Genomic DNA, 27,581 nt, shown 5'->3' with positions numbered 1-27,581 from the left:
GGTGCTCCTCTAATGGTGTGGTGTTGCCTATCCCTTGCTGCTTGGATGGTTCCCTGGCCACGTTCCTCGGTACCCATCCTCGTGTTTAGATAGTACTTATTGCGACGATTGTCAATAGTCAGAATTCGTACATACTTAGCTTTTAGATAGTAGTATACTGACTAGTAAGGCATTCTTTTAAAATATATAAAGCTTAAATACAAACTTATAATATTCTTGGGCCTAATATAGCACACACATGTACTATATTAGTACATGTGTATTTCGTGATATACATATCACGATATACAGGTATCGTGTATTAGGCCTAGGAAGGTTAAGATAGCGTTAGTTTAATTTGTCAAAGCAATACAAGTAAAAAATAGTTTTTCGGTTTGTCCAACTCAATAGTTCAGATTTCTACGAGCCAATTTCGTTGTACGTGGGTATATATACCATGGTCCTCATCGTTACTATAAGCACTACCAAAGCAGGAGGACGGGTATGTATCAGACACCAACACTCCGCGGATGGTCGTCTGGTGCTCCTGTACCGGTGTGCTACTGGCCTTCCGCTGTTGCTTGGATGGTTCCCTGGCCACGTTCCTCTACCAGTCATCAACGCTACGTGGATGGTCGTCTCTCCTTCTTCCTCAAAGATAATAATAATAATAATAATAATAATGACATTTATTTTACATTTTAACGATATTAATTTTGACTGTACGTCTAGTGAATTTTTATCTAAATTTACCTGATGGCCACTAACTCACTAGTGGCCTCGATGAGGACAGGAAGCCGGCGGCTTGTTAAATGTCCCCCCCCCATTTGTCCTGATGACTTTTTCAAGCTGGATTTTTTTGCATTTACGGCTTCGGTACTCACCTCACTCATTTGTGCTTGCGGGGGTTGAGCTCTGGCTCTTTGGTCCCGCCTCTCAACTGCCATCAACTGGTATACAGATTCCTGAGCCTACTGGGCTCTATCATATCTACACTTGAAGTTGTGTATGGAGTCAGTCTCCACCACATCACTGCATTCCACCTGTTAACTACTCTGGCACTGAAAAAGTTCTTTCTAACGTCTTTGTGGTTCATAGGGACGCTACCTATGTATATATGTGTATACATATATAACCCTATGGGTGAGAAAGTATCTCCTTTCCTACATTTAGCTAATTGTTGAGCTTGAAACCATTGTTCCTTGTTTGTGTTATATCTGGCCCTTTGAAGAAGCTGTCCGGATCAACAGCCTCCAAATTGTTTCATTCTTTATATAGCAGGTTTTCCTCGTCTCTAAACCCTGTCCTCAAATGCAACAAAACTTTGACAGCATTGTCCATAGCGTCAAAAATCCAGTGGTTTAGTGAGATTTAAACCATCGCATGTTGACGCCTCCTCGAAATATCGAACATCGGCCTCAATAGGTTATCTAAATCGTCGAAGTTCGAACGCTTCTGGTTAAACACAACCACTTCATTTTTGACGCTGGTCAAATCTTGAGACCAGGCTAGTTACACACTGGAAAAATGCCAGGTGCCTTAGCTTGTCTAGTAAGGTAGAGTAATTATGGAGAAATATTGAGCTAGTATCACTGTAGCTCTTGGAAGGGATATGAGATTGACTAAGAACTGGTACATAAGGGAAGAGAGAAGAGACGGCGACCTATAACTAGAATATCTGGGATCGAACGTCGACTTTCCAAGATGCAAGGAATTTATCATGCTATATTGTGCTTAAGTAACTTGTTTTTCACACTCACTGTACCTGATCAAGCTGTCACTCCTTACACTGCGCTTCAGCCAGCTGCCGTGCCTCACACTGCGCTTCAGCCAGCTGCCGTGCCCCACACTGTGCTCCAGCCAGCTGCCGTGCCTCACACTGTGCTCCAGTCAGCTGCCGTGCCTCACACTGCGCTTCAGCCAGCTGCCGTGCCTCACACTGTGCTCCAGTCAGCTGCCGTGCCTCACACTGTGCTTCAGCCAGCTGCCGTGCCTCACACTGCGCTTCAGCCAGCTGCCGTGCCCCACACTGCGCTTTAGCCAGCTGCCGTGCCCCACACTGTGCTCCAGTCAGCTGCCGCGTCTCACACTGTGCTTCAGCCAGCTGCCGTGCCTCACACTGTGCTTCAGCCAGCTGCCGTGCCTCACACTGCGCTTCAGCCAGCTGCCGTGCCTCACACTGCGCTTCAGCCAGCTGCCGTGCCTCACACTGCGCTTCAGCCAGCTGCCGTGCCTCACACTGCGCTTCAGCCATCTGCCGTGCCTCACACTGCGCTTCAGCCAGCTGCCGTGCCTCACACTGCGCTTCAGTCAGCTGCCGTGCCTCACACTGCGCTTCAGTCAGCTGCCGTGCCTCACACTGCGCTTCAGCCAGCTGCCGTGCCTCACACTGCGCTTCAGCCATCTGCCGTGCCTCACACTGCGCTTCAGCCAGCTGCCGTGCCTCACACTGCGCTTCAGCCAGCTGTGCTTCAGCCAGCTGCCGTGCCCCACACTGCGCTTCAGCCAGCTGCCGTGCCTCACACTGTGCTTCAGCCAGCTGCCGTGCCTCAGCCAGCTGCCGTGCCTCACACTGCGCTTCAGCCAGCTGCCGTGCCTCACACTGTGCTTCAGCCAGCTGCCGTGCCTCAGCCAGCTGCCGTGCCCCACACTGCGCTTCAGCCAGCTGCCGTGCCCCACACTGCGCTTCAGCCAGCTGCCGTGCCTCACACTGTGCTTCAGCCAGCTGCCGTGCCTCACACTGTGCTTCAGCCAGCTGCCGTGCCTCAGCCAGCTGCCGTGCCCCACACTGCGCTTCAGCCAGCTGCCGTGCCTCACACTGTGCTTCAGCCAGCTGCCGTGCCTCAGCCAGCTGCCGTGCCCCACACTGCGCTTCAGCCAGCTGCCGTGCCTCACACTGTGCTTCAGCCAGCTGCCGTGCCTCAGCCAGCTGCCGTGCCTCACACTGCGCTTCAGCCAGCTGCCGTGCCTCACACTGCGCTTCAGCCAGCTGCCGTGCCCCACACTGTGCTTCAGCCAGCTGCCGTGCCTCACACTGTGCTTCAGCCAGCTGCCGTGCCTCAGCCAGCTGCCGTGCCCCACACTGCGCTTCAGCCAGCTGCCGTGCCTCACACTGTGCTTCAGCCAGCTGCCGTGCCTCAGCCAGCTGCCGTGCCTCACACTGCGCTTCAGCCAGCTGCCGTGCCTCACACTGCGCTTCAGCCAGCTGCCGTGCCTCACACAAGTGGCGTGATATCAGCAACTAATCTCCACCACTGCAGCTGCCATAAATCTAATTTTTACCGTCACTGACACCGTGGTAATAACTGCGAGACGTGTTATCAACGCGTATTTTACGCGGTCCTGTTCAGCCCAATACCCAAGTTGGGCAGGCAGTTATTGTCGCTGGGCACGCTACCGGAGGCTCGCTGGGAAGGTGACCTCCTTGCCAGCCACACACAAGGCTCAAACTACTCTCACGCTAGGCAAATGACCGGGTTAGTTAGGTATGTAAAACTGCGAATCTATTTAGGAGTTAAAACGAGTTGTGTTGATAGAATTTCTTCGTGGAGTTAGATGAGTGCGTTTATGCATGCGTACTGTACATAAGCTCAGGGCGATTGTGCAGAGAGAAAAAAATATTGATCTTCCGGGAACAGAGTACACTTATGTACCAGACTATTGTGGAATGTATTACACATTTAGTAGGGGAAAATATTGGAAAGCAGGCGAGTGTTGTATGAAAGGTTCCAGTGTGTGTGTGTGTGTGTGTTTGGATCAAATTGATTTGTGTATTGTATGAACATTGTGTTTATACGAGAAAATTGAATAAATCTCGTGTGTCGATGTTGATATAGCTGCACTGCGAACATTCAGTTTGATTCATTGAACTGTGAATGCCAAAGAACAATTCGTACGGTCACACAACACTATCTTGAGTACCAAAGCATTCAGGCAGTTCGACCTCATCAATAAAGGCAAATGCTCGTTAATCTAGCCGCCAACCCCATGTTTATGAATGAAAAACGCCATATGCGTCGTATATATGGTGTTTTTCACCATATACACGACGTATAGGTGAAAAACGTATTTTCACCATATCACAACTCATACCATGTGTACTTTACGCAAGTTGTGCTTCATGCAGAGCCTCTGCTCGAATCCCACTTTTACAAATGCTCCGCCCACCTACTGCAAGTACTTTACCGATAATGGCCAGTCGAATGTAACCACCTAACCTAAGTTAGGCCTAACTATACAACCCGTTCTAGTATGAAATAATAGTCTTATATTAGAACAAAAATTGAATAGGTAGTATGTTAAAACTGTGAGTTTGTGTGTGTGTTAGGGTTGGCCGCCGCCTGGACGACCCTAGCCTGAGGAAAAGTTGTAGATTCACAACTCTATAACAGCTTCACCCACGTCTTCCTAAGAGAGAGAGAGAGAGAGAGAGAGAGAGAGAGAGAGAGAGAGAGAGAGAGAGAGAGAGAGAGAGAGAGAGATTGAGAGAGAGAGTGAGAGAGAGAGAGAGAGAGTGAGAGAGAGAGAGTGAGAGTGAGAGTGAGAGTGAGAGAGTGAGAGTGAGAGTGAGAGAGAGAGAGAGAGAGAGAGAGAGAGAGAGAGAGAGAGAGAGAGAGAGAGAGAGAGAGGGAGAGAGGGAGAGAGAGAGAGAGAGAGAGAGAGAGAGAGAGAGAGAGAGAGAGAGAGAGAGAGAGAGAGAGAGAGAGAGAGAGAGAGAGAGAGAGCACCTCCTGGCGGCAGCATGGACCTGCATAACTTAAGGCCTGAGAGAATCGGTAAAGCAAATGACACATCTTCCTAACTAATGATATATTATTGACGATGAAAACTGTGCACTCTGTCGGGGGGACCTGCGAACCTTATTTCCGTTAGTGACAAAACAAAATTCGTACTACACGTATGCCTATGTACGCCTTCCCGTACTAGGAAGTATAACGGGTACAGGCGTACCCCAGTGCGCGCGCACAACGTATCCAGCCTTGTTGTAGCAACGTCGTTACAACGTCAGACTATCGTTGTGGTTGTTGGTTGGTATATATTTATTTGTGTGTGTGTGAACCTAGTGGGTGCAATATCCAAGAGTAACGTTGATTTAACGTTGAATTAACGTTAATTTAACGTTGAATTAACGTTAATTTAACGTTGAATTAACGTTAATTTAACGTTGAATTAACGTTAATTTAACGTTGAATTAACGTTAATTTAACGTTGAATCATAGGTAATAATGTTAATTGAACGTTTAATCAACGTTCAGCTTGGATATGGTGCCTGCAGGGAATGTCGCGCTCCATACTGACGTGCCGTCGTGTAGTTAAGGTGTGGTTTACGAGAGGCGGTAAGTGTACGTGCTGCTGCCACCCATTAACATTTTGACGAATCACGCCTTAAAAGTTTATGAGCAGCCACGCCGACGTTTGTGAACGTGTGACGTCTCTGTGGACGACACCCAGCCCGTGTGACGTCTCTGTGGACGACACCCAGCCCGTGTGACGTCTCTGTGGACGACACCCAGCCCGTGTGACGTCTCTGTGGATGACACCCAGCCCGTGTGACGTCTCTGTGGACGACACCCAGCCCGTGTGACGTCTCTGTGGACGACACCCAGCCCGTTTGACGTCTCTGTGGACGACACCCAGCCCGTGTGACGTCTCTGTGGACGACACCCAGCCCGTGTGACGTCTCTGTGGATGACACCCAGCCCGTGTGACGTCTCTGTGGAAGACACCCAGCCCGTGTGACGTCTCTGTGGACGACACCCAGCCCGTGTGACGTCTTTGTGGACGACACCCAGCCCGTGTGACGTCTCTGTGGAAGACACCCAGCCCGTGTGACGTCTCTGTGGAAGACACCCAGCTCGTGTGACGTCTCTGTGGAAGACACCCAGCTCGTGTGACGTCTCTATGGACGACACCCAGCTCGTGTGACGTCTCTGTGGAAGACACCCAGCTCGTGTGACGTCTGTGTGGAAGACACCCAGCTCGTGTGACGTCTCTGTGGACGACACCCAGCTCGTGTGACGTCTCTGATGACGCCGACGAGCAAATATTCTACACCAAAAAATTAATTCCTGGCACACCAGTAATTAAGCCAGTAGCCACTTTTGGCTAGATTTAAAAAAATGTCAAACTTCCGTTCGGTGTTGTATGGATACATCGTAGGTGTTTTGGAGGTTCTGGGTAACCTAGAGTATACCTGGAGTATAGCTGGAGTATACCTGGAGTGGGGCTGGCAGTTCTATGCCTCAAGTCCGGTCTGTGGCCTGGCTTGTGATAACATGATCTATAAGAGCCCCCTGGCCCCACGTATCCACGACAACCCGGTTGATCCGTCACTAGCAGGAACTGGCCGAAATATTTCTTGAACATATCCGGGTGTAAGAGAGGTCTGCAGGGAGTGGAATACGCCGCTTCTAATCAACTGGGCCGTAAGAGTCGGGTTAGTACCGACAAATACCGTCCTTGTCACCGTTCCTGGGAATTAAAACACCGAGAATTGCCTGACAATAGGAATCGTTCCTGATGGTCCACGTCCTGTGTGGCGTGGCCTTGTTATCAGGGGGTGTAGAGGGTGGGACTAGCGGTGTGGAGGGGGTGTAGAGGGTGGGACTAGCAGTGTGGAGGGGGTGTAGAGGGTGGGACTAGCGGTGTGGAGGGGGTGTAGAGGACGGGACTAGCGGTGTGGAGGGGGTGTAGAGGGTGGGACAAGCGGTGTGGAAGAGATGTAGGGGGTAGGACTAGCGGTACGGAATTATATAATCATAATTCCCACTGTCCCAAGAGACACAGTGGCTTCGCTTCCAGTTTGCTTCTGGAGAGAGAGAGAGAGAGAGAGGCTCCCTCCTGTCTGGATGTGTCATCCGCCTTACCTCTCAGGTTACGCTTCGTACCCGCCTTCACCCAACTTGTAACCAACATAACAAAAATCTATTGGGTTTCTGGACTATTTACAGGGGTAGAGTGTGACTCGTTACAGCCCGGAGTGGAGTGTGTGTGTTGCCACTACACGTAACACTTATGTGTTGCCGCTACACGTAACACTTATCGCATGCTTTCCGACAGTCGGGGAATATGCAGTCTGCCCATCCTTCCCTCTCCTGTTTGATTTGTCATCGTGTTATACAACTCCAGCAAGTTTGTCAACCAGGTTTTTTCTTTCTTAGAACCATGCTGGTGCCTTGAGACAAAATGTGTCTGTTCTAAATGTTTTACCTGCCTGCTTCGGATGGAGTAGGCTCTCTAGCAACCTGCAGGGGATACTTAATTGTTAGTGATACGCGTATGTAGATTAACAGTTTCTATCTTCTCTGTCTATTGTCGATTGGGACCATATTAGCCATTTTCAAGCAGTTGGGAAATTCTACCATTTCCAGAGAATAATTAAATATTATGGCAAGAGGGCTGCACAATGCTTCAGTTGCCTCTCTTAGTATCCATGGCGATATTTTCTCTAGTCCCACGGCCCCTGTAGTTGTTTTTTTTACTTCTTCTGATGTCACTGTTATTTCAGTGTGTGTGTGTGTGTGTAAACAAACATGTAACGAGCCGTAAACAAGTTCTCTGTTGGTGTAAATCACAAACACAAGTTGAGTAATCAAGAGAGAAGAGAGTGGCTGACAGCGGTGTATTGTGGGAGGTCAACGTCGGCTTGACAGCTGGCGTATATTACGCCTTTGTTGCTCTCAGACGCAGCAGCCTTCACCACCCTAGTGCAGGTGGTCTAGTCCACCCCGGGACCATCTTCCTGGGGCTGGTGGTCTAGTCCACCCCAGGACCATTATATCCTGGGTCTGGTGGTCTAGTCCACCCCGGGACCATCATCCTGGGTCTGGTGGTCTAGTCCACCCCAGGATCATTATATCCTGGGTCTGGTGGTCTAGTCCACCCCGGGACCATCATCCTGGGTCTGGTGGTCTAGTCCACCCCGGGACCATCATCCTGGGTCTGGTGGTCTAGTCCACCCCGGGACCATCATCCTGGGTCTGGTGGTCTGGTCCACCCCGGGACCATCATGCTGGGTCTGGTGGTCTGGTCCACCCTGGGACCATCATGCTGGGTCTGGTGGCCTAGTCCACCCCGGGACCATCATCCTGGGTCTGGTGGTCTGGTCCACCCCGGGACCATCATCCAGGGTCTTGTGGTTTGGTCCACCCGGGACCATCATCCAGGGTCTGGTGGTCTGGTCCACCCCAGGACCATCATCCTGGGTCTGGTCCACCCCGGGACCATCATCCAGGGTCTGGTCCACCCCGGGACCATCATCCTGGGTCTGGTGGTCTGGTCCACCCCAGGACCATCATCCAGGGTCTGGTGGTCTGGTCCACCCCGGGACCATCATCCTGGGTCTGGTGGTCTGGTCCACCCCAGGACCATCATCCAGGGTCTGGTGGTCTGGTCCACCCCGGGACCATCATCCTGGGTCTGGTGGTCTGGTCTACCCCGGGACCATCATGCTGGGTCTGGTCCACCCCGGGACCATCATCCAGGGTCTGGTCCACCCCGGGACCATCATCCAGGGTCTGGTGGTCTGGTCCACCCCAGGACCATCATCTAGAGTCTGGTGGTCTGGTCTACCCCGGGACCATCATGCTGGGTCTGGTGGTCTAGTCCACCCCAGGACCATCATCCAGTCTGGTGGTCTGGTCTACCCCGGGACCATCGTGCTGGGTCTGGTGGTCTAGTCCACCCCGGGACCATCATCCTGGGTCTGGTGGTCTAGTTTACCCCAGGACCATCATCCTGGGTCTGGTGGTCTGGTCTACCCCAGGACCATCATCCTGGGTCTGGTGGTCTAGTCCACCCCGGGACCATCATCCTGGGTCTGGTGGTCTAGTCCACCCCAGGACCATCATCCTGGGTCTGGTGGTCTGGTCCACCCCGGGACCATCATCCTGGGTCTGGTGGTCTAGTCCACCCCGGGACCATCATCCTGGGTCTGGTAGTCTAGTCCACCCCAGGACCATCATCCTGGGTCTGGTGGTCTAGTCCACCCCGGGACCATCATCCTGGGTCTGGTGGTCTGGTCCACCCCAGGACCATTATCCTGGGTCTGGTGGTCTAATCCACCCCGGGACCATCATCCTGGGTCTGGTGGTCTAGTCTACCCCGGGACCATCATCCTGGGTCTGGTGGTCTAGACCACCCCGGGACCATCATCCTGGGTCTGGTGGTCTGGTCCACCCCGGGACCATCATCCTGGGTCTGGTGGTCTGGTCCACCCCTGGACCATCATCCTGGGTCTGGTGGTCTAGTCTACCCCGGGACCATCATCCTGGGTCTGGTGGTCTAGTACACCCCGGGACCATCATCCTGGGTCTGGTGGTCTGGTTTACCCATTCCCATTATCCTGGGTCTGGTGGTGTGGACCAGCTTGGACCATCATTATGGAACTGGTGGTGTGGTCCACCCAGGAATATCATCCAGGGTCTGGTGGTGTAGTCCACCCAGGACCATTATATTGGGTCTGGTGGTCTAGTTCACTTAGGTCCGTCATCTGGTGGTGTGGTCCTCGAGAGGACCATCATCACCTAGGGACCAGTAGTGTGTAAAAACAGCATTACTAACAACTAAATTTCTCAGTATCTCCCTGAATCCCAGGAAAGACCAATAGGGTAAGGCTTCCTTCCATGAGTAATAGAAGGAAAAGCTCTCGGCCTGCTAATAGGAGTCAAAACTCGTGTATGGGTTGTGTTCCAGGGGACACTGGAAGAGGTACTGTACTCACATCAACCCGTCCTCTTAAAAATAACGTCACTTTTGGCTCGTATGCGTACTATGGCCAAATTTGGACATAATTTGAAATGAAATCGACTCACAAAAGTGACGTACTGTCCCGTTTTCTATTTGAGTCGTCCGGCCTACTCGGTAAGGTTAGAAGAGGAAACTTTCAATTAAAGTTTTTCATAACGTTCTGAAAATTTATGAGAATTTCTTGCCCACCTAACCTACCAGAGGACCTTTAATAACTTACTGTTGTTGAAAAAAAAACAAATTTATTTTAATTTTTTTTAATTTTCAAATTACGTCCACTTTCGACCATACGGACAAACGGCCAAAAGCGACGTTATTTTTAAGAGGTTGGGTGCCCATCGTCTAGATACACAAGGTCTTGGTCCATTACCCTCAGCTTGTCCTCTTTCACAACACAACATTTTTACACTAACAACCCCCCCCAACGTAAAACTTGCAGTGGTTTAGAAATATTAAAACCACCGCAGTATTGACACTTCATGGGCCTAATGCTTATCGACTCCGGTAGGTGGGGAACCTAACTTAACCTAACTGGTTAGGCAAAACTGTTACATTTTTACGGAGTAAGGATGGTAAGGAGATCTTGTACTGTAGCATCGCTAGGGAAGTGGGTGAGCCAAGGAACACGCTTGACCAACACAGTCTTTCCCTGGCCTCTTTCACTAGCCTCTTTCACTGGCCTCTTTACTAGAGTGCATCTATTCTTTACTCCCTTTCTAAAGCAGAAAACATACTGGCATTCAATAAATATTTGCATTCAAAAATGTGCAAGAAAATTGTAACCATTTTATACAACAAAATGAAATTTAAAAATTATTTGTGTTAATCTGTAGACATCATATATATACAATAGAACTGTATTATACTACAGAATTTATTTTCTAAACCCTGCCATCTATCAGACGTTTAAGTTGTATCGACGGAGGACCGTTCTGTGTGGTGGGGTCCTGGGTGGTGGGGTCCTGTGTGGTGGGATCCTGGGTGGTGGGGTCCTGGGTGGATGGGTCCTGTGTGGTGGGGTCCTAGGTGGTGGGGTCCTGGGTGGTGGGGTCCTGGGTGGTGGGTTCCTAGGTGGTGGGGTCCTGTGTGGTGGGGTCCTGTGTGGTGGGGTCCTGTGTGGTGGGGTCCAGGGTGGTGGGGTCCTAGGTGGTGGGGTCCTGGGTGGTGGGGTCCTGGGTGGTGGGGTCCTGTGTGGTGGGGTCCTGGGTGGTGGGGTCCTTTGTGGTGGGGTCCTGTGTGGGTCAGTGAGCAGGTCAGCGGGGTCCTCGCTTGGCTGGACCAGCGGGGAAGGCACATGCTTTCAGCTGGACATTTATACACACACACACACACACACACACACACACACACACACACACACACACACACACACCACACACACACACACACACACACACACACACATACACACACACCTGGCCATGTATACCTGGCTATAGATATACACCCGGCCATATATGCTTGTGTGTAAACATACCTGTCCATGTCCACACTTTACATCAAAGTGTGGACATGGCCAGGTATATCTACCTCAGACATACCCGACCATGTGCACACTTGATATCCCTAGTTATGTGCACCTGATGTAATGAACCAGACGCCACTGTTACCATTGGTAACGCCAGCCCAGCAAACCTTTGTAATGTTTATAATGCTCCCCCACTGTGGAATAAAGGGTGTTGTTCACCCTGACAGCGATAAACACCCCAATAATCCACAAGGGTGTGAGAGTTAAGGACACATGCGACAGTACACTCAGTGCTATGTCATCAAGGGATATAAATAGTTGGAATACCTGTAATTGATCTCAGTGCTGCCATCACTCACACTTCAACACTGTAGCATTTACGAACACACTCGGTCTCTGACTCATGAGGAGGAAAGTCAAGACTTTGATAAACCAGGAACTTTGGAAAACTTTTGATAATTACCGAGGATAATTGAGGGGATAATTGAGAGTTATTAATTCCGGAATTTGTTGATAATTTCGTAAGATTTAATCATTTATATGGCTTAGAGCATCACTTGATAGCCAAGGGACCCAGGGAACTCCAGGTGAATTATTCTCAGTAAAATGACAGGATAAATTAACTGAAATACCAAATTACTTTAAAACACAGAATTTATTAATATAAATCATTGATATCCTATTCCAAATGCCCTTCAACGAGAGGCAAATGGTATCGACTACCAATAATCAAACTCAAGAGGAACAATTACCTTACAACTGCACTCCTTTCTGGTTGTAAATCCAGAACTCTCCACTGTACCCTTCCCACACGGGTACCACACCAGTCCACACGCAATATATTTTTTTCCAGACTTTTATATTAAGCTCTGCCTTCTGCACTCCCTGGCGCCAATGTAGTAACGCCACTGCTAATCTGGCCAGTGGTTCTACCAGACACTGCCACAGCTATCACTGCATTCTTACTGTCTCTATTAACTTGGGTCACTGCACTGCTCAACATACAACTAGAAAGGTCACTGAAAAAATGATCCTTGGCACCTAACTGCTTGCTCATACATTAACGTTATCGGTACGACAGGCTCTCACACTACACTACCATGCACACACTATCTATCTCACAATAGAGCTAGTGAATCACTATAGCAGACTGCACTTGCTTGCAACGACTCACTTCACTACTTACCTCGGTACATATCAGTCCTTCTTGGCTACTGTCCTTAGGAAGCGTGGAACACCCTCGAGTTAGCCGAGGAGTCAAACCTTCAATACAATTCCTTCTTAGCTGGAAGGACTAGGCGCACCCAAGGTCTCCTGACCGTTACTTGCACCTTTCTTGTGTGATCGATGAGTAACTCTACCTTGAGGCTAGCTTAGGGCTGCTGCTTGTGCCTACCGTAGTCCGTAGTGCTCTTCAGAACCTCTACTCGACGTGCAACTGACGAATTCTGCAAAATTCAAGAGAATCGGACGCACGACGCCCATCCACCGTTGCAACCCGTTCTCGCACTGGCTTATAGTCAATATTGGCTTATTAATAAGTGCATATGTGACATACAAATTTATTGTGAATATTTTAGTTTACCTTGAAAAGCTGAATAGAAAACACCGACCTAACCTAAACTTCTTAGTATGTTAGGATAAGTGTCTTATTGCTTCTTAATTACAATTAGTACTTAACCTATACCTATACTGATATTACAGTTTTATAAAAATAATGAAACAAAACCAAAATATTTAAGTAAATTGTAAAGTAACTCAGGATATTGTCAAATATTGTATAAAATCTCTCGTGTTTAATAAAACTGAAAAAGAAATTCCTAATATTAAAACTGGTGTGTAGTAAATCTGTAGGAAGAGTTTGTACCTGAAAAACAAAATATAACTTGGCATATGCCACATATGTATTTATTAATTAGCCAAATAGTGACTATACGCAATAAGTCATATATGTACTATCTTGTGCGAGAGCGGGTTGACCACTGCAACCTGAGGCTCAGTGACTCTTCCAGACCAATGATAGCGCTACAAAGGCGCGCTCACTTGATGACGGAACCTTGGACTGCCTCTTGATTGGTTACTTCAAGCAACTGTAACCAATCATCTCCCTCTTTTCATCCGGGGTCTCGGCGTCTTCACCTCGGCGCCAAAAATCTTCTCCTCTTGGGGAAGTCATTAGGCTTCACCCCCTACAGTTTAAAAGTTAACTTTAATTTCTCACAACCTCTGCTACTCTCAGCCTTCCAGTAACACGTAACATGTTCTCTGGGCCGTCTAATATGTAGTGAAAATGGTGGAGAGAAGCTCAAGAGAGGACAAGGGGAAAAACGGGAGTAGGGGTAAACCAGAAGAGTAAGAAAAGAGGGGAGGGAAGGAAGTAGGGTAAACCAGGGAGTAAGAGAAGAGGGGGAGGAGTAGGGTAAACCAGGGAGTAAGAGATGAGGGGGGAGGAGTAGGGGAAGAGGAATAGGGGAAGCATGTACACCACAATATATGCAACATCAATATTATCATTCGGCATTTTCACGGATGGATTGATCTTAACTGGAAGGCTACACAAAGCTGGAATTTAAAGCTTTATGAGTTTAAAATGGGAAAGAAATAGTCGATAAGGAAGAAATAAAAATAGGGAAAGGAAATGTCGATAAAAAATATCTTCAAGGAATTCAAATGAGTTTTAGAATTTGGGAACCTTAAATATGGACTTGAAACTCTCGTGTAAAGTGTGTCAGTTTGTGTTGAAGCCAAGATGAGTATATTCAGCCCGTTATTACGATATGACCAACGTCATATAAGAAGAGGTTCTGCTTAACTAGAAGCGTACGCCTAGTCAATTCATCTAACCTATTGAAGCCACTTGTAGTGGCGAGGGCTAGTCAAGGATGGTGCCGAGACCTGGCCAGATAGGCCGTCGAGGACTGGCCAGATAGACCGTCGAAGACTGGCCAGATAGGCCGTCAAGGACTGGCCAGATAGACCGTCAAGGACTGGCCAGATAGACCGTCGAAGACTGGCCAGATAGACCGTCAAGGACTGGCCAGATAGGCCGTCGAGGACTGGCCAGATAGGCCGTCGAGGACTGGCCAGATAGACCGTCGAAGACTGGCCAGATAGACCGTCAAGGACTGGCCAGATAGACCGTCAAGGACTGGCCAGATAGGCCGTCGAGGACTTGCAAAGGATGAGGCCGAATTCTGACCACAAATGATTGCCCAATTAAATAATTTATAACTAAATTAATTGGAATGACCGGAGAGTTGGTAAACTCTGGTAATTACAAAATTGTCCGCTAATTACCTTTCCTAACAAAGTCCAAGGTGAGAGGGTGCTTGTTACCCTGAGGGATAGTCTCTCTCTCTCTCTCTCTCTCTCTCTCTCTCTCTCTCTCTCTCTCTCTCTCTCTCTCTCTCTCTCTCTCTCTCTCTCTCTCTCCCTCTCTCTCTCTCCCTCTCTCTCTCTCTCTCTCTCTCTCTCTCTCTCTCTCTCTCTCTCTCTCTCTCTCTCTCTCTCCCTCTCCCTCTCCCTCTCTCTCTCTCTCTCTCTCTCTCTCTCTCTCTCTCTCTCTCTCTCTCTCTCTCTCTCTCTGTCTCTCCCTCTCTCTCTCTCTCTCTCTCTCTCTCTCTCTCTCTCTCTCTCTCTCTCTCTCTCTCTCTCTCTCTCTCTCTGTCTCTCCCTCTCTCTCTGTCTCTCCCTCTCTCTCTCTCTCTCTCTCTCTCTCTCTCTCTCCCCGTCTCTCTCCTCTCCTTTAACACAGGTGGAAACTGAGTACCCACATGAGCCACAGAGACGTTAGAAAGAACTTTTTCAGTGTCAGAGTAGTTAACAAATGGAATGCATTAGGCAGTGATGTGGTGGAGGCTGACTCCATACACAGTTTCAAGTGTAGATATGATAGAGCCCAGTAGACTCAGGAATCTGTACACCAGTTGATTGACAGTTGAGAGGCGGGACCAAAGAGCCAAAGCTCAACCCCCGCAAGCACAAATAGGTGAGTACACACACACACACACACCCATCAAGTTGGCTATTAATGAACTCCCAATTTAAGAACAAAAGTTAAAGTCAGCTGTAGATGAGAAAGCTAACCTGTGTGACCCCTCCTGAACACTTGCCTTGTTCCTCTCGCCAGCACGTCAACGGGTCCTGATGCCCACACACGTCACCCGTGACCCGGCCTGACCTCTGAGGCTACCACGGCAACACCACCCAGCGAACTGACCACCCCATCCACCCCCTGGCAAATGAGGCAAATTCTGAGCTGCAAATTCTCAAACTGCAGAAGACCTATTGGCCCAAACGAGGCAGTTCCAGTTTATTTCCACCCAGACGTGTATATATATATATATATATATATATATATATATATATATATATATATATATATATATATATATATATGTATATATATATATATATATATATATATATATATATATATATATATATATATATATATATATATATATATATATATATGTATATATATATAAATATATATATATATATATATATATATATATATATATATATATATATATATATATATATATATATATATATATATATTTTAAAGTTTGTGAGGGTACCACCTCTGGTGCCAATGTGGGGACCCATAGCCTCGGAGAAGGAAATAAAAAGTATTCAGAGGAGACCTTGTGGTATCTCACTGAACACTAATGTTATCTTCTCCTACCACCCCCATTCTTTTGTATGTACACATATATATTTACTTTATTTGAACTTTGTTACAAAAAAGGAGTTACATATGGATTACAAAGATGGTTATCATAGGTTGTCGAGTTCCTCCAGCTCCTCAGATGGCGGGCAGGAACCCTGGATGCAGTGCGCATTTCCCCTCTGTATCGCCACACTGAGGCGCTGGAAAAGAAAGCTTGCAGCTCTTGGGTCCCTTGTTGTTTCAATGAGCCTAGAACCCAGTTCCTTCAAAAAACTGGTAGCACTTTTACCCCAGGCGCCGAGTGTCTCAGAAGCAATGGGGACAAAATTGTAGTGGTGATCCAGTTCTCTATACTTACGGGATTTGGCTGCTTCCCTGTGGGTGGCAGCGCCACCTGGTTGTGCAACACTGAGGTTAATGTAGGTGTTAGCCAGGGTTGATATGCACGTGTAGTCCCATACCAACTGCTTGCCATTCTTCCAGGGGTTCACTGTGATACCATCCGGGCGACCAATAAGAGCATCAGAGTTACGGGGCGTTAGGTAACGGGGCTCTCTTTCAGCTGGGCATCCAGCTGTGGTGAGGCTCCTCTTGATGATGTCGTTAACTTCACTGTGCCTCGAGTGCCATCCCCCTGTGCTTTGGCAGAGTAGGCCATGGTGGCCGTACCTGTCAGCCACCACCTCGCCGCAAATATACCTATATCTGGTGTGGATTGGGGCAGCAAAGCGGAGGGCCACAGCAATTTGAAGGGCGTGTGGTGTGAGACGCGTGCCAGTTGCCGACATTGGGGTTGCTAACAGGAAATCCCCTGCATGTGGTGCTGCTACTGCTGTGAGGCGAGCAATGTCGTGTTGTGTTGTTGCAGCACCCAGGCACTCTGCAGCAACTTGGTCTACAATGGGGCCATCCCAGCTGAATTGCTTGTGGGCTTTTGGGGATAATGGTTGAGGTGATGGGCCTGGATATATATATATATATATATATATATATATATATATATATATATATATATATATATATATATATACATATATATGTATATATATATATATATATATATATATATATATATATATATATATATATATATATATATATATATGCATATAATGTATGTATAACCTACACGTGAAACAATGCATCGATCCTGCATCTATTATGTTTCTGGTAATTTCTTCCATAAATCAACAACCCTGTTTCTAAAAACCACTATTTACCCTGGTCTTTCCTGATTCTTATGGTAACCAATTTACGCACATTGTTTCCACGTTCAGTTTGCTGTTGATATATTGATTTTTTTAATTGATTTTATCCTCTGTGTTATTCCAAAATAAGGCTGTTTGGAAATCACCTGACCATGCAGCTCTAAGCAAAACATGAGAGTCCCATGGTCAACCCTCAGGTAAAAACAGGTAATTGCCTGTCGTTCAGGAGGGTGAGCGCTCGTAACTACCGGCTAAGGGGTGCCTTTGCCTAATAATTTAGCGCTTAAACGGACTTCTGCAGCTCCGTTATTAGGCTCAGGACACACACACACACACACACAGCTCGTTCAGCCAACTTGGAACACAAGTGTATATACATAGTCAAGACCAAAAAATAAATAAATACAGGTTTTACCTAAACAAGTGACCTAGGTAGGTGAAATATCTAGTGTTTATGGGGTATATATATATATATATATATATATATATATATATATATATATATATATATATATATATATATATATATTAGTATATTTTGGTAGCAGTCTTTCCTGTAGACATATATTATTAAATATGACCGAAAAAGTAAGATTAATAATTCTAACACGAATTTTCTCAATATTTCTTATATTTCTTTTCACTGTTGATGGTAACTGAAAAATCAATTCTCCAAAATTCATTTTTATTTCTAGTCTGACGCGACACTTGAACGCGTTTCGTTATTACGTAATAACGAAACGTAATTAGTTATTACGTTTCGTAATAATAATTTCGTAATAATTTCCTTTGTAATAAGTTATTACGAAACGCGTTCCAGTGTCGCGTCAGACTAGAAATAAAAATGAATTTTGGAGAATTGATTTTTGAATTACCACCAACAGTGAAAAGAAATGTACGAAAGATTGAGAAAATTCGTGTTAGAATTATTAATCTTACTTTTTCGGTCATATTTAATAATATATGTCTACAGGAAAGACTGCTACCAAAATATACTAATATTAAAACGCACGACCCAGCAGCAAGGAATCAAGCCTTCACGATAAAATATCGCCAGGATCTGATTCGTGATCAGATATACAAGGCAGAGAATGAAATCAAAGACAACAAAACGCAACTACTTCATGCTACGAACGAGTGGAGAAATAGCAACATCGACGAAAGTATCCGTACCCGCATTGAACAACACCTCGACATCCTCACAGACCGACATCACCTCAGCACTGAAACAAGAATTATCAAGAAACTAACAACGTTATATGGAGGACCTATGGCAATTCCACGACCAAAAGATGGCTTCCTAAACCTTGCAGGAATTAACCTCACTGAGGACCAAGTCACTCTCCTAAATCTGGGCATAAACTGTCACGTTATGTCCAGACCGAGTGAGATGGCCCGGAAAGTGGAGTTGGAAATTCTGTTGGACGACATATTCGACCTCGAGACACAAAAGAAGGTCACTACCATAGATACCTTACAAGCAGAACTTATTGCGGAAGGAGGAAAGAATCGAGGCAATTACAGAAGCACCATACTGTCCCCCGAGCTCAAAGCGGCAGCTAAAAGCCTTCGTGAGAACAAGGAGAGAGTTGTCAGGAGAGGTGACAAGTCGCCAATATATGTCATTCTTAAAAAAGACGAATATCTGGCGAAAATGAACATCATACTCTCTGACCAAACTAAATTCCAAAGGGTAACGAAGGACACTACAGCCGAATTGAAAGCAAAGGTCAACAAACTAATCGAAACTGTGAACGCCAAGAAATCAGGACTCCACCTGCCAATGATTATTGGGGAATATAAACCCGGATATGCGTATGGAAATGTCAAGACACACAAGCCTGGAAACCCACTTCGGCCAATCATTAGCCAGATACCCACACCAACGTACAGACTAGCGAAGCGACTCAACGGCCTGCTGGCTCCTTATGTCCCTTGCGCCTTCAGCCTGAAGTCGCCAAAGGAATTTGTTGACTTACTGCGGGGCACACGGGCCAAAGGAATAAGAGCCTCGTTGGACGTAGAATCGCTGTTCACCAACGTACCTGTGGACGAGACAATCGGGATGATAGCCGACAGAGTGTATCGTGATCCAGCCTGTACTCCTCTTGACATACCAGAAAATATCCTAAGGAAACTACTCCAAGCTTGTATTAAAGAGGCACCCTTCTTGAGCCCGGATGGGCACATGTATAAGCAAGTAGATGGGGTCGCCATGGGTTCTCCCCTAGGTGTACTGTTTGCAAACTTCTACATGGGTACCATCGAGCAAAAAGTCTTAGTCGACATGAACTTGAAACCGGCCATATACTGCAGGTATGTTGACGACATTTTTACACAGGTACCTGATGTCAGACATCTGCAGGAGCTGAAGGAGGCATTTGAGCGGAGTTCCGTGCTGCGTTTCACTTACGAGATGGAAAAGGATGGTAAGCTGCCCTTTCTAGATGTAACAGTCATGGAAAAGAGCGGAGGTTTCCACACTGCAGTCTACACTAAGGAAACGAACATAGGAATGTGCCTAAATGCCAAAAGCGACTGCCCAGATAGGTACAAGAGGAGTGTTGTTAACGCATATGTCGACCGTGCTCTCAGCCACAGCTCAGAATGGAAGCAAGTCGACGAAGAACTCTGTAGGGTAAGGCAGGTCCTAGTCAACAACGGCTTCTCCAATGGTTTCGTCGAAGACATCATAAGAAGGAAAGTGAAACGCCATGCAACCTCTGAAGAGACAACCAACACAACACCTATACCCCCTATTAGACTATTTTACAGGAACTTCTTTTCCACAGCTCATAAAACGGAGGAAAGAGTCCTGAAAGATATTGTTAATAGAAACGTTATCCCTACAGACAAAAATCAGAGGATACAACTGACGATTTACTATAAAACCAGAAAAACGGCCAGCCTACTCATGAGAAACTCTCCAGACACAAAACAGAACGCTTTAAAAGAGACCAACGTCGTCTATGCCTTCAAATGCCCACTTGGGGACTGTAAGCTCCAAAAAACCCAGTATATAGGCAAGACAACAACATCTCTTTCTAGGCGTTTAACGATGCATAAGCAACAGGGCTCCATTAAGGAACATATAATCTCTTCCCACAACCAAACCATCGCCAGAGAAATCCTAGTAAACAACACAGAAATCATCGATAGATACAGCGATAGCAGGCGGCTTGACGTTTGCGAGGCATTACACATCAAGAAGTCAACACCAGCAATCAACAGCCAATTAATGCACAACTATATTCTACCCACCTCAAGACTCCGCTCCAATATAGAAGTATCAAGAAATATGGACCAATAGGCTTTCTACAATCACTTCTATTCAATACCCATTGTTTCGTGTTCTGTCTTGTGTTGATGAAATTAATACCTTATTAAATACCACCTCACCCCATCGACCTCACTCAAATGTAGATATAAACAAAATCTAGGATCCCGGGTTCGATTCTTGAATGGTGTAGAAATGGTTGGGCATGTTTCCTTTCATATGGTGCCTGTGTTCACAAAGGGTTAAATAGGCCACAGGTGTGGGTTTTACCCTGGCGAAAGAGTCAGCAGTTATCCCCGGAAACAGCAATTATATATATATATATATATATATATATATATTGGTAGCAGTCTTTCTTTTAAACATATGTTATTGAATATGACCGAAAGGGTAAGATTAATAATTCTAATACGGATCTTCTCAATATGTATTAAGTTTTTCTTCACTGTCGAGGGTAATTGAAAAATTATCTCTCCAAAATTCATTCTTTTATTTTTGGTCTGATGCCTGAACCCGTTTCGTAATGCTTATTACATTTTCAAAGACTAGTTTACACATACTTTATACTTATACTCGTTTTGGGTGAGGTGATATATGGCACAAAAGTTTTGGGTGAAATGACTAAGCTATGCCAGAACACGAATCAATGGGTATGAAAACATAAGAATGGAAGTAACTGCAGAAGGCTTATTGGACCATACTTCCTCTTGCTGCTTCTATGTTGGTTCGGGGTCTTGAAGTAGATAGAATATAGTTGTGCATTAATTGGCTGTTGATTGCTGGTGTTAACTTTTTGATGTGTAGAGCCTCGCTGATGTCGAGTCATCTGCTATCGCAGTATTTATCAAGGATTTCTGTGTTGCTTGTTAAGATTTCTCTGGTGATGGTCTGGTTGTGAGAAGAGATTATATGTTCCTTGATGGAGCCCTGTTGTTTGTGCATTGTTAATCGCCTAGAAAGAGAAGTTGTTGTCTTGCCTATAAAAATATGGAGTTTTTTGAGGCTTACAGTCCCCAAGCGGGCATGTGAAGGCATAGACGACGTTGGTTTCCTTCAAGGCGTTCTGTTTAGTGTCTGGGGAGTTTTTCACGAGTAGGTTGGCCGTTTTTTTGTTTTTGTAGTAAATTGTCAATTGTATTTTCTGATTCCTGTCTGTAGGGATAACGTTCCTATCAACCATACAATATCTTTCAGGACCCTTTCCTCCGTTTTATGAGCCGTCGAAAAGAAGTTCCTGTAAAACAGTCTAATAGGGAGAACAAGTGTTGTGTTGGATGACTCTTCAGAGGTTGTATGGCGTTTCACCTTTCTTTTTATGACATCTTCAACATAACTCTGTAGGGTAAGGCAGGTCCTAGTCAACAATGGCTTCTCTAACGGTTATGTTGAAGACGTCATAAATAAAAATTTTCTCTCGAGAGAATCAGAAATTTTTTCTGATTCTCTCCCGTTTTGTCATCCTCTTCGTCTATAATGATTGAGATTGCCAGCTGCAACCATGCTGTACCACCGTACAGATTCACTGGTATGTGCTTCTATCCTCCTTTTCTCAGTTACCTTGTCACGGTGATGTTGCCTGACAATATCTCTAATTTGTAGTAGAGTCTTGGGTATGAAGTATTCAATGTGGTCTCCTTCAGCGCCTTCAGCAGCCAGCACATCTGCTCGTTCATTCCCACATATTCCAACATGGGAGGGGATCCACAGAAACTTGATGACTCTTCCCTGATTGGTAAGTACTCTCACAGCTCTCTTAATTTCAGCGACTATTGCAAGATTTTCTGCCCGATTTTTACTTAGGCTTTGCAGTGCTGCTTTTGAATCAGTGCAGATCACTGCACCATTAGTGTTCCGTTCGAGAAACCTTAACGCCATAACAATGGCAGCAACCTGTCCTCTTAAAAAAAACGTCGCTTTTGGCCGTTTGCCCGTATGGCCGAATTTGGACTTAATTTGAAAATGAAAAAAAATGAAAATAAATTTGGGATTTTTTTTCAACAACAGTAAGTTAAGGGTCCTCTGATAGGTTAGGTGGGCAGGAAATTCTCATAAAGTTTCAAAACGTTATGAAAAACGTTAATTTAACCTCTGCGCGTACGCCGGACGACTCATATAGAAAACGGAACAGAACGCCACTTTTGTGAGTCGATTTCATTTTAAATTACGTCCAAATTTAGCCATATCGCGCATACCAGCGAAAAGTGACGTTAATTTTTAAGAGGACGGGTTGGGCAGTTAGCTCTGCTTGCGTTGAAGAGCCATAGTTCTCAATACGTGCTTTTTCTTCGACAAATTAATCGACCTTCATAAAATAACAACAATAATACGCCATACTGTTTACGGAATCGGAAAATACGTTAAAAAATAAATGAGTAATCGAAGAGAGAAAGACAGAGAGAGCGAGAAAGAGGAAATAAAGAGAGAGAGGGGGCGAGAGAGAGAGAGAGAGAGAGAGAGAGAGAGAGAGAGAGAGAGAGAGAGAGAGAGACCAAGAGAAACAGAGAGGGCGGGAGGGAGGGAAGGAGAGATACAAGGCAGTAGATAGAAGTACCTACAAATAGACACATACAGAAGCTGTAATACTAATCCCCTGTACCAACAACCTGGTTGTTCACAACATCTCTGAGCAGGTACAAACAAGTACACGTCTCCCAACTTTACAACACAGTCATAACTCACAACCCGGGTCATCGGTGTCTCCCGATTGGCTCTGGTAAAAAAAGGACATTGCCTAATTTATCTTCCAGATTGGCCAAAGTAGCATACCATAAATTGTTTATTTAAATTATCATGTATACAAATTATCAGCGATAATTTGTTGTCAATGAGTTATTTATCTTCATAATTTGTTAAATATCTTCAATTATATTTGTTACTCTTGTTGCCGACAGGTGTTCTTAAGATTAATTTCAGTTACTCGCTTCATTGGTTGGATAATAATAATGTTCTCTTAATTGGCCTCTGCGTAAAAAATGCAACCGTTTTGCCCAACTGGAAACGTCAGAACCCAAACAACTCACCAAACCTAAAGAGGACGAGGCATAGAAAACGTCAATATTGCGGTGTTTTAATACGTCGTATTTGAAATGGATTGGTCGATTACGTAAAAAGATGTGACGTATTAGATGAAAGGACGTGTTGGCCTCCAGGGCGTTCAGTCGTGTAGACGTTCAGTCGTGTAGACGTTCAGTCGTGTGGCCCACAACTATGGGCCACACGTACACAGCCATAGGCCACACGTATACAGCCATGGGCCACACGTATACAGCCATGGGCCACACGTACACAGCCATAGGCCATACGTACACAGCCATAGGCCACACGTACACAGCCATGGACCACACGTACACAGCCATGGACCACACGTACACAGCCATGGACTACACGTACACAGCCATGGACCACACGTACACAGCCATGGACTACACGTACACAGCCATGGGCCACACGTACACAGCCATGGGCCACACGTACTCAGCCATAGGCCACACGTACACAGCCATAGGCCACACGTACACAGCCATAGGCCACACGTACACAGCCATGGACCACACGTACACAGCCATGGACCACACGTACACAGCCATGGACCACACGTACACAGCCATGGACCACACGTACACAGCCATGGACTACACGTACACAGCCATGGACCACACGTACACAGCCATAGGCCACACGTACACAAATGTACTGTTGCAGCCATAACAACGAATGTATTTTGTACTACTAATTATGTGTGAGAAAGCAACCAAACCTAAGCTATGCCTGATCTAGTAAGACATATATATATAAATATATATATATATATAAATATATATATATATAAATATATATATATATATATATATATATATATATATATATATATATATATATATGTGTGTGTGTGTGTGTGTGTGTATATCACGAAAATAAACACGTGATTAAGAATGTGACAATGTCAGACCACGGAGGAAAATGAAACAGGAATTTCCTTAAGTACTTTCGTATATTAAATACATCTTCAAAAGGAATGATTTTACAGATCGAGTGATGGGTATAAATAGGTGGGAGAGAGTGGTGAAGTAAGGTGAGGTACAATACTTGGACAACGCAGACGGCCCATTGGCCCATCCGATGTAGCCCAATGGCCCATCTGATACAGCAGACATACAAGCACAATACATAGGTAATTATAACATAAAGAGGTAAATATATACAATGAATTAGTGAGACAAATGTTTTCCAATGATCCTACTTAAATCGCCCTTTAGCTGATCTATTAGAAATGGATCTAAGTTATATAGACCACTGCTAATATTCAAATTACTTTCTTTGGTGATCTGTATCAAAGCAGATTCAATTATTGTTCTATTATAGGTGCTTTTACAACCTATTTACAACCTTTGCTTTATATATATATATATATATATATATATATATATATATATATATATATATATATATATATATATATATATATATACATATATATATATATGTCGTACCTAGTAGCCAGAACGCAATTCTCAGCCTACTATGCAAGGCCCGATTTGCCTAATAAGCCAAGTTTTCCTGAATTAATATTTTTTCTCAATTTTTTTCTTATAAAATAAAGGTACCCATTTCATTATGTATGAGGTCAATTTTTTTTTATTGGAGGTAAAATTAACGTAGATATATGACAGAACCTAACCAACCCTACCTAACCTAACCTAACCTATCTTTATAGGTTAGGTTAGGTTAGGTAGCCGAAAAAGTTAGGTTAGGTTAGGTTAGGTAGGTTAGGTAGTCGAAAAACAATTAATTCATGACAACTTGGCTTATTAGGCAAATTGGGCCTTGCATATTAGGCTGAGAAGTGCGTTCTGGCTACTAGGTACGACATATATATATATATATATATATATATATATATATATATATATATATATATATATATATATATATATATATATATATATATATGTCGTACCTAGTAGCCAGAACTCACTTCTCAGCCTACTATTCAAGGCCCGATTTGCCTAATAAGCCAAGTTTTCCTGAAATAATATATTTACTATAATTTTTTTCTTATGAAATGATAAAGTAACCCTTTTCTCTATGTATGAGGTCAATTTTTTTTATTGGAGTTAAAATTGACGAAGATATATGACCGAACCTAACCAACCCTACCTAACCTAACCTAACCTATATTTATAGGTAAGGTTAGGTTAGGTAGCCAAAAAAAGCTAGGTTAGGTTAGGTTAGGTAGGTTAGGTAGACGAAAAAAACATTAATTCATGAAAACTTGGCTTATTAGGCAAATCGGGCCTTGAGTAGTAGGCTGAGAAGTGCGTTCTGGCTATTAGGTACGACATATATATATATATATATATATATATATATATATATATATATATATATATATATATATATATATATATATATATATATATATATTAGTATATTTTGGTAGCAGTCTTTCCTGTAGACATATATATTAAATATGACCGAAAAAGTAAGATTAATAATTCTAACACGAATTTTCTCAATCTTTCGTACATTTCTTTTCACTGTTGGAGGTAATTCAAAAATCAATTCTCCAAAATTCATTTTTATTTCTAGTCTGACGCGACACTTGAGCGCGTTTCGTAAAACTTATTACATTTTCAAAGACTTTAGTTAACACATACACAACTGAATAGAACTTACTGAATAGAATAGAACATCTCCGATTTTGTTTATATCTACATTTGAGTGAGGTGGATGGGGTGAGGTGGTATTTAATAAGGTATTAATTTCATCAACACAAGACAGAACACGAAACAATGGGTATTGAATAGAAGTGATTGTAGAAAGCCTATTGGTCCATATTTCTTGATGCTTCTATATTGGAGCGGAGTCTTGAGGTGGGTAGAATATAGTTGTGCATTAATTGGCTGTTGATTGCTGGTGTTGACTTCTTGATGTGTAATGCCTCGCAAACGTCAAGCCGCCTGCTATCGCTGTATCTATCGATGATTTCTGTGTTGTTTACTAGGATTTCTCTGGCGATGGTTTGGTTGTGGGAAGAGATTATATGTTCCTTAATGGAGCCCTGTTGCTTATGCATCGTTAAACGCCTAGAAAGAGATGTTGTTGTCTTGCCTATATACTGGTTTTTTTGGAGCTTACAGTCCCCAAGAGGGCATTTGAAGGCATAGACGACGTTAGTCTCTTTTAAAGCGTTCTGTTTTGTGTCTGGAGAGTTTCTCATGAGTAGGCTGGCCGTTTTTCTGGTTTTATAGTAAATCGTCAGTTGTATCCTCTGATTTTTGTCTGTAGGGATAACGTTTCTATTAACAATATCTTTCAGGACCCTTTCCTCCGTTTTATGAGCTGTGGAAAAGAAGTTCCTGTAAAAAAAAAATATATATATATATATATATATATATATATATATATATATATATATATATATATATATATATATATATATATATATATATATATATATGTGTGTGTGTGTGTGCGTGTGTGTGTGTACTAAATTAGAACAAAGTTGGCATAAATTAGTCGTAGGATTGCTTATTAAGGCCCACGACAGGTCACGTGAGATTAAATAGGCACTATTCCATTTGTCTTGATTTTGTGGGATGCAACAGTTTATTTGTGTACCTAAATAAAATTCCATCGGCAATATAAACATGTAAAAAACACAGGATCATTTGCAATGAAACAAAAATGATTTTGAAAATGTAGTTTTAAAAAGACTATCTTACTCTAATAGCAATTACATACTACAAATAAGGTACAGGAATAAATTATAAATTAAATTATTAAATCAAGAATTGTGAATTTTGTTTATATTGTATAGAAATTAATTGTCATTCGCCGATACCCACCCAAGTGTGGTCTGACTAGAATAGACTCGTAGGTCTTAACCCCACAATACGTTGTACCCTATGTGGGTTGGGGACCTCTCCACCATAGACCCGCAGATACCCACCCCAGTGGGTAGGGTACCTGTGGGTACCTATAGGTACCTCCTACCTAAATGTGTTCTCCACCCCTCCCACCCCCTCCCCACCTCCCTCCCTGCCTAAGAGTCGGGAGGAAAAGGACTCATGTTAATACTTTCGTTGCCCAAGATTTAAAATGGAAATTTTGCAACAGGAGGCAACAATAGGCAGCGTCTGGCCAGGCATTGTCCGGGAGCCGGGCCATGTTTTCCGGCCTTTCTGGTCCGTGACGGTCGGGGGCTGGTGGCGTACAGGACGC

General features: G+C 44.6%; 1 protein-coding gene across 1 annotated transcript; it reads right to left on the bottom strand.

The window, feature by feature from the left end:
* Positions 1-1,756: 1,756 nt before the first annotated feature.
* Positions 1,757-11,339, bottom strand: LOC138367502 (uncharacterized abhydrolase domain-containing protein DDB_G0269086-like). The gene is made up of 2 exons (XM_069329177.1): positions 11,268-11,339; positions 1,757-3,184 (listed from the first exon to the last, which is right to left on the bottom strand). Exons 1-2 carry the CDS (start codon positions 11,337-11,339, stop codon positions 1,757-1,759), a joined length of 1,500 nt encoding a protein of 499 aa, XP_069185278.1.
* Positions 11,340-27,581: the final 16,242 nt, after the last annotated feature.

The sequence above is a fragment of the Procambarus clarkii genome, chromosome 22, assembly GCF_040958095.1.
Source record: "Procambarus clarkii isolate CNS0578487 chromosome 22, FALCON_Pclarkii_2.0, whole genome shotgun sequence".
Classification (NCBI taxonomy): domain Eukaryota; kingdom Metazoa; phylum Arthropoda; class Malacostraca; order Decapoda; family Cambaridae; genus Procambarus; species Procambarus clarkii.
The sequence above is the reverse complement of the archived record's forward strand: the minus strand, read 5'-3'. Positions and strand labels throughout refer to the sequence as shown.